We start from the raw sequence: 8,429 nt of genomic DNA, 5'->3' as shown, positions 1-8,429 counted from the left end.
CTACATTTGTATAGCGCTTTTCTAGTCCATAGGACCCCAAAGCGCTTTACACTACATTCAGTCATTCACCCATTCACACACTGGCGATAGCAAGCTACATTGACAGAGGCGAGGCTGCCGGACACAGGCGCCTCCGGGCCCTCTGACCACCACCAGTAGGCAAACATGGGGTTAGTATCTTGCCCAAGGATATTTGGCATGCAGCCAGGATGCAGCCTGGGATCGAACCACCGACCTTCTGATTAGTGGCTGACCTGCTCTGCCACCTGAGCTACAGCCACCCCTGTGTATGACATGCGAGCGAAGAAGGATCGCTATGACGTCATTGATCTGGATCCCTACGGTAGCCCGGCCTCTTTCCTGGATGCTGCCGTTCAGTCTGTCAGTGAAGGAGGTGGGTAGTTCACCGTAGCAGCTCCTCTAGGTTTCATCACTGTCAGGGATGTGGAAAGTTTCAGATCACTGTTGTAACTGCAAGTATTCAACTAGTGCAGAGGCTGCTGACACATGCATGTATGCAGTCTTTTAAAAAGCCAACAGCATGGTGCATGTGTGTGATAGACTAAATGTTAACTGGCTGAAAGTTTCAATTAAATGTGATTTTTATAGCAACAAATCACAACAACAGCCACCTCTAGGTGCTTTATATTCTAAAGTAAAGATCGTACTCTAAGGAGCTCGGTCAAGTGCTCCTTGCCAGCTTAATGGCCTGTTGTATGTAGCCCAATAATGGAGGTAGAAGCTGACACCACACGGAGCTGTTTTCAACACTGCGTTTCATCTGAAGTGAATTCAGATTACTTTTCAAAATTCACCATAAAATCAGTTTGGCAGCTGATCAGAAGTGGGCGAGAGATTGTTAGTGAAATAATTCTTGTTTGGTTTGATCCACTTTAAGTGTCAAAATCACTTTGTTTGTCACAAAGCAGAGAATAGTGTGTGTGTGTGTGTGTGTGTGTGTGTGTGTGTGTGTCTCTTTTTGTGTATATGTATGATGTCTAATCTACACGGTTAAGCTGCCACTGCAGGTTTATAAATTTCAGTCTTTTAGATTTCTCGTCTTCTCTCCCCCCCCTCTCAGGTCTTTTATGTATAACCTGTACAGACATGGCGGTGATGGCAGGAAACAGTGGAGAAACTTGCTACAGCAAATACGGTTCAGTCTCCATCAAAGCCAAATATTGTCATGAAATGGTGAGTATACAGAGTATACACACAAACAAACACACTCTCCACACTCTGGCTCACTCTCAGAAATGTGAAAATGACACATTGCAGTACATGCACAGTCATGTTTGCATTAGTGTGTAAGCATGCAGAATGTATCTGAGTGAGACGGTGACGCTGTAAGTAATCGTACGTTCAATTTAGCCAAGTGAGTTTTCGTGACGTCAAAAACAAATGATATTTTATTCTTGTTGCGATTGTCTGAGGTTATAATCCTTCAGTGTGCACACTTTGGGAAAAGAAATAGCAGAGCAATGATTGGCTACCTCTCCAGAAGTTCCTCTTCTTGTGGATCATCTCCAGCTCCTCCATTTTGGACCGCAGATGGTGACTCTACTTTCTGTTCAACCTGAAGGCATCAAGCCTGCACTTGCTTCAGGTACAGTATAAGTTGGACCTCCGGCTAGTAACGGATCACCGGGACAGCCGTCACCAGCTGCAGTCCAAGATGTTGGAGTCAGTTTCGGGATGAGAGACTCAGAATTGACTGTTTTATTACATGTAATTAGAAAACTCCCTGAAAAGCCTTCAGTTGATCCAAAATGATGCAGCGAGAGTACTGACAGGGACTAGAAAGGAAGAGCATATTTCTCCTATTTTGGCTTCTCTTCACTGGCTCCCTGTTAAATCCAGGACATAAAAGATCTTTAATAATCATCCCCCATCTTATCTTAAAAACCTCAGAGTACTGTATCACCCCAGTAGATAACTTCACTCTCAGACTGCAGGCTTACTTGTGGCTCCCTTTCCTGTTGAGATTTGGGAGACAAACACTCTCTACCTTTAAGATTAGGCTTAAAACTTTCCTTTTTGATAAGGGATAAAGTTAGGGTTGGATCAGGTGACCCCGAATCCTCCCTTATATATGCAGCAATAGGCCTTGGCTGCTCGGTGCTTCCCCTGATCCACTGGGTGTTTCTTCTAAACTCATTATGTGTTTAATTATTAGTAATTGATTAATCTTTGGATCACGTTCACAGTATGCCTTTGTCTCGTCTCCCTCCCCTCATCCCAACGGGTCACAGCAGATGGCTCCGCCCCTCCCTGAGCCTGGTTCTGCTGGAGGTTTCTTCCTGTTAAAAGGGAGTTTTTCTTTCCCACCATCACTAAGTGCTTTCTCATGTTTTGTCAGATTTGTGAGTTTTCTCTGTATTATTGCAGGGTCTTTACCTTTATAATATAAGGACACTGTTGTTGTGATTTGGCACTATATAAATAAAAATGAATTGGATTGAAATTAAATATTAGTAAAATAACAAAATATATGCAAAAAATACAGAAAAAAGTAAAAGACATAAAATATATACCACACAATTCTACATGTTTGAAAAGCAGAAGGATAAATTTTACACTTATTTGATGAGTGAAAGTCACGACTGTTACCTGCCTGTAGGGAAACATGAGACAGGAAGACTGTAGGTGGCTTTTTAAAATAAGGGTGAAGGGCTTATCGAGTCATCTAAGTCAAACATGCAGCTGTCTCAGTGGGATCCAGATGGATAACAATAAATTACACAGTATACTTGGGCAACCATCCAAAGAGTCATCGTGTAGACAACGCCGTTCGTGTTGAATATTTTCTTTGGCAGAAATACAAGAAAAGAGCAACTGGTGAATGTGTTTGCACCACAGCCAGAACATGTGTGGTGTTCTCATAAAGGTCTTTTCTTCTTTTTCCCACCTTCTCATGTGCTATCATGATCTGATTTCATGCTGCATATAGCACAAGTAGTTTTCCACACAGTAGTGGAATTCACACCTTCTCTAGCTGTGAGTGGCAGTAATGGAACATAAATGCAAGGATCATTAAAAAAACCTCATAAATTCTATTTGATTTGATGAAAAAGAAACCCCTCTGCAGCCGAATAAAACTTCTTATCCAACATAATTTCCTCACATCCCTGTAAACAGATCCGAGATGTTTTCCAGATTTTCACAGCAAGAGAAAAAAAGTGCTGAATACGTGCCTCTCTCCATCTTTGAACTCCAGGCTCTGCGTATCATCCTGCACAGTTTGGACCAGAGGGCAGGAGTGTACCAGCGATACATCCAGCCCCTGCTGTCCGTCAGCGTCGACTTTTACATTCGAGTCTTCATCCGCGTCTTCACAGGACAGGCTACAGTCAAAAACTCAGCCAGGTGCTCGCTCACACACACGCACGCACTGTCTGCTAACAAAGGCTGATCTATCCTGTGTGATGAAAGATGAATGATCCTGAAACTGGGTCATTGCAGGAACAAATGCACAAAGTAACAGCAGCAGGGGGATTTGTGAGGGTAAAAGTAAAGTGCTAATAGAATAATAGAAATCTGGGTACGTGACACTAAAAGATGATATTATGACTGATGTGCTCAGTATTGAAACACAATATGACACTGCAGTTGAGTCCCGTCTCTCTTTGTTGCAGTAAGCAGGCGCTGGTGTACAACTGTGTCGGCTGCGGGGCTTTCCACTTGCAGAGAATGGGCAGGAGAACAAGCAACGGAAAACAGTGAACACTAAACACTCTGCTGCTTCTTCTAATGAGGTTCTGTGTGTGATGGTTCCGTCGAGGTGTGCTCATCAGCGAACTGGCGGCTTGAAATAAAGTCCTCAGTTTATGGTGTTTCTGTAAAATAACATTCTTTTTGGATGTAAAAATCTTAGGTTGAACTCAATCAAAAGGTTGAGTTCAAGGAGCCATGGATGGATACGTTAGGCTAAATGCTTTACTATTAAATGTGAGGTTTGCTGTTCAGAGTATGGAACGCCAGGACTGCCATAATGAATTAATTAAATACACCATTAAATAATTAATTAAATGTGGCAATAATTAATTAAAATTGGAATTAATTAATTAAATAAATAGTACTGACCTTACTTTAAGTTTGATTCCATAAAAAGTGACAAAAACATTAGCGTCCATTAGCATTGTGCGTGGGAAGAAAACATCTTTTTACAGCGAAAAAAACCCCTAAACTTCCAAGAAAGCTCCGAGTGCGCTACCACGTAATGGGAAATTCACAGAGAAACTGCCGTATCCTTCCACTGACCGCTGCGGCACACCTGCACCAAGGTAAACCTCCGCCTACCCAACTCCTGCTTTACAGGTGAAAATAGAGCAAAAGGATATATGGAACGCCAGGACTGCCATAACGAATTAATTAAATACACCATTAAATAATTAATTAAATGTGGCAATAATTAATTAAAATGTGAAATACATAAATAATTAATTAAATATATAATTAAATAATTAATTAAATGTGGCAACAATTAATTAAAATGTGAAATACATAAATAATTAATAAAATGTGTCAATAATTAATTACATGTGTCATACCTATTTATTTAATTAATTAATTCCAATTTTAATTAATTATTGACACATTTAATTAATTATTTAATGGTGTATTTAATTAATTCATTATGGCAGTCCTGGCGTTCCATAAAAGGACCGCTAGTCTTTGACTTTATTTATTTTCTGCTGTGCTTTACTTGCATCTATTTGAAAGACTGAGTGTAAACACAAAAAAATATATATTTTATGTGCTGGAGTGTGCAGAAAATAGGTTTAAATATTAAACAAATTTCTTCCAGTCAGAGAATGTTGCATATAATTACATTTTTGCTTGATGCATAAAGTTAAAAGATTAAAATTAATAAAACTATAAAAGTTTTAAAAAGAGACTTTTCCATTTGATTACATTTTGTATGATGGATTATGCAGAAAAAGTAGAATTGGGCTGAAAGATCTATCGCTTTATCACCTATTCAGGTTGTAAATCGTGTTTTTAAAAAGTAACTAAGTAACTAAGTAATTAATTACTTTTGAAAATAAGTAATTAGTAAAGTAACGGGATTACTTTTGGGGGGAAGTAATCAGTAATTAGTTACTGATTACTTTTTTCAAGTAACTTGACCAACACTGGACATGACATTAAAATGTTAGCTTTAGATTTCCAAATTGCCTTAGTGGATTAACCACCACTAGAGGGAGACAGAAGACTGCATTTCATTTAGTAGTCTTTGAAATTTTCTCAAAATTTCACTGAATTATTTTCATGTAATTTTTTTCACATAGCAATTAACAAATGAAATGAAATATTTAAGTCAATGATCCATGACACTGTGTCCATGATGATGTGTTAATTGGTTTTTCCAGTACATATACTCCTGTAACATGTTGAAAAACTTGATCTTGATGAGATGGCACATTTTAAGCCTGAATTATTTTTCTTTTTCTTTTGTAAAGAACCACATATAACACAAGGTTCATTCAAAGCTCATCTGAATGTTGGTGTTTGTATACAGTGGGGCAAAAAAGTATTTAGTCAGCCACCGATTGTGCAAGTTCCTCCACTTAAAATGATGACAGAGGTCAGTAATTTGCACCAGAGGTACACTTCAACTGTGAGAGACAGAATGTGAAAAAAAAAATCCATGGATTCACATGGTAGGATTTGTAAAGAATTTATACGTAAATCAGGGTGGAAAATAAGTATTTGGTCACCTCAAACAAGGAAGATCTCTGGCTCTCACAGACCTGTAACGTCTTCTGTAAGAAGGTTTTCTGTCCCCCACTCGTTACCTGTATGAATGGCACCTGTTTGAACTCATCATCTGTATAAAAGACACCTGTCCACAGCCTCAAACAGTCAGACTCCAAACTCCGCCATGGTCAAGACCAAAGAGCTTTCGAAGGACACCAGGAAAAGTATTGTAGACCTGCACCAGACTGGGAAGAGTGAATCTACAATGGGCAAGCAGCTTGGTGTGAAAAAATCAACTGTGGGAGCAATCATCAGAAAATGGAAGACATATAAGACCACTGATAATCTCCCTCGATCTGGGGCTCCACGCAAGATCTCATCCCGTGGGGTCAAAATGATCATGAGAACGGTGAGCAAAGATCCCAGAACCACACGGGGGGACCTGGTGAATGACCTGCAGAGAGCTGGGGCCAAAGTAACAAAGGTCACCATCAGTAACACACTACAACGGCAGGGAATCAAATCCCGCAGTGCCAGACGTGTTCCGCTGCTGAAGCCAGTGCATGTCCAGGCCCGTCTGAAGTTTGCCAGAGAGCACATGGATGATACAGCAGAGGATTGGGAGAATGTCATGTGGTCAGATGAAACCAAAGTAGAACTTTTTGGTATAAACTCAACTCGTCGTGTTTGGAGGAAGAAGAATACTGAGTTGCATCCCAAGAACACCATACCTACTGTGAAGCGTGGGGGTGGAAACATCATGCTATGGGGCTGTTTTTCTGCCAAGGGGACAGGACGACTGATCCGTGTTAAGGACAGAATGAATGGGGCCATGTATCGTGAGATTTTGAGCCAAAACCTCCTTCCATCAGTGAGAACTTTGAAGATGAGACGAGGCTGGGTCTTCCAACATGACAATGATCCAAAACACACCGCCCGGGCAACAAAGGAGTGGCTCCGTAAGAAGCATTTGAAAGTCCTGGAGTGGCCTAGCCAGTCTCCAGACCTCAACCCCATAGAAAATCTGTGGCGGGAGTTGAAAGTCCGTGTTGCTCGGTGACATCCCCAAAACATCACTGCTCTCGAGAAGATCTGCATGGAGGAATGGGCCAAAATACCAGCTACTGGGTGTGCAAACCTGGTAAAGACCTATAGTAAACGTTTGACCTCTGTTATTGCCAACAAAGGTTATGTTACAAAGTATTGAGTTGTATTTTTGTTATTGACCAAATACTTATTTTCCACCCTGATTTACCAATAAATTCTTTACAAATCCTACCATGTGGATTCATGGATTTTTTTTTTTCACATTCTGTCTCTCACAGTTGAAGTGTACCTCTGGTGCAAATTACTGACCTCTGTCATCATTTTAGGTGGGGGAACTTGCACAATCGGTGGCTGACTAAATACTTTGCCCCACTGTACATCTCAACAGATGAGCTGTTACTTAGAGAGTTCAGGGTCTTATGGTGGAAAAGTTTGTAATTATGCGAGCTGCTCTGGATAAATCCTCTGCTCCATCTGAGTCTCAGTCCACAGAACCTCACAGTATTCCCAGCAAACAGATGACTTCACCTTATAGAAACCTTTTAGAACTATTAATTTATCTTAACTGTTTTTTTTTTTTTTTCTTTTTTTCAGTAGGTAAGTTTCTACCACAAACTTTGTCTTTATTAGCTTTATGACGTAGTCCCAAGGGAACAACAGAATTTCAACCACTTAAGCTGTAAATAATTTATTTCTTCTAAATAAAATAAAGTAATGATAATAACGCTAATAACAGCAGCCATGTGTAGTCCTCTGGAACACAACTCTGTTTGCATTATTACAGGGGTGGTTGTAGCTTAGGTGGTAGAGCAAGAGCAGGTCATCTAACCGGAACGTTAGTGTTTTGATCCCAGTCTGCATGCCAAATATTCCTGGCCAAGATACTAACCCCATGTTGCTCGTATGCTTTAGACAAAAGGCGCATAGAAACAGCATATAAAAAAGTGCTTGGGTGAATGAGGTTGTGTAGTGCTCAGACTAGAAAAACGTCTGACGAACCTAATTTCTTTTTGCCAGTAAGAACTGAAGCGCTAATGTCAGGTGCACCTACACTCTAGCGCCTCATGAGGGCAGCATTTCGTCTTTGCGAACGTATTCGTGACGTCATCCCGTGTAACTTCCTGTAATCTCGGGTCCGTTCCTCAAATCGTCCGCTGTTGTGGTTCAGAAGGCCAAGTACCGACGTGTCGGTCATTTCAAAAACCTTAAAGGTAGAGAAACAATTTCCAAGTTGTTTTATGACAGTGAATTGTTGACTTGGCGTCATGCTCGGTTAATATAAGATGGGATATAGATACAGCAATTTAGCTAAAAGGAAATGTGCAAAAGTCCTTGACAATGTGCGCTACAAATCGGCTGCTATTCAGTGCTAGCTTAGTTTAAGAAACAGGTGAGCTTAGCAAGAATCGCTTACGTTCCGTTTGGAAGGCAAACCTAAACTCTGCTAGTATTTATTGTGTATTAAATGATGGGAAGTTGGTTGTCAATTTGTCATGACGTGTGTGTTTTAGTAGTCACTGTCACTATCGCGTTCTGCCGAAGTACTTTTATTTCCAAATGTTGGTATTGTTATGTAATCTAGAAAGGATATGTTGCATTGTACATTACATCTAATATTAGAAAGTAACAATACAGGATTAATAAACGTTTGCATGCATATTGTTTCATATGGCATAACTTAC

At 40.3% G+C, this 8,429-nt stretch overlaps 2 protein-coding genes across 2 annotated transcripts in view; both read left to right on the top strand.

The window, feature by feature from the left end:
• The first annotated feature begins 294 nt into the window (after positions 1–294).
• Positions 295–3,723, top strand: LOC112434923 (tRNA (guanine(26)-N(2))-dimethyltransferase-like). The gene is made up of 4 exons (XM_024802690.2): positions 295–394; positions 1,082–1,194; positions 3,218–3,366; positions 3,636–3,723. Exons 1-4 carry the CDS (start codon positions 295–297, stop codon positions 3,721–3,723), a joined length of 450 nt encoding a protein of 149 aa, XP_024658458.2.
• Positions 3,724–7,823: 4,100 nt separating this feature from the next.
• The window catches only part of LOC101468979 (NADH dehydrogenase [ubiquinone] iron-sulfur protein 8, mitochondrial), a 16,719-nt gene continuing 16,113 nt past the window's right edge, over positions 7,824–8,429 (top strand). Inside the window, exon 1 of the mRNA XM_014407214.3 lies at positions 7,824–7,958. The gene's annotated coding sequence lies outside the window, so the exon portion shown is untranslated. The remainder of the gene's footprint in view (positions 7,959–8,429) is intronic.

The sequence above is a fragment of the Maylandia zebra genome, linkage group LG6 (assembly GCF_041146795.1).
Source record: "Maylandia zebra isolate NMK-2024a linkage group LG6, Mzebra_GT3a, whole genome shotgun sequence".
NCBI lineage: Eukaryota > Metazoa > Chordata > Actinopteri > Cichliformes > Cichlidae > Maylandia > Maylandia zebra.
This window is presented reverse-complemented; position numbering and strand designations above follow the sequence as displayed.

Coding starts and splice junctions, on each gene's coding strand:
- LOC112434923 (XM_024802690.2), top strand. CDS start 295: ATGCGAGCGAAGAAGGATCGCTATGACGTCATTGATCTGGATCCCTAC. Junction 1,195..3,217: donor CCAAATATTGTCATGAAATG/GTGAGTATACAG, acceptor TTTGAACTCCAG/GCTCTGCGTATCATCCTGCA. Junction 3,367..3,635: donor ACAGTCAAAAACTCAGCCAG/GTGCTCGCTCAC, acceptor TCTTTGTTGCAG/TAAGCAGGCGCTGGTGTACA.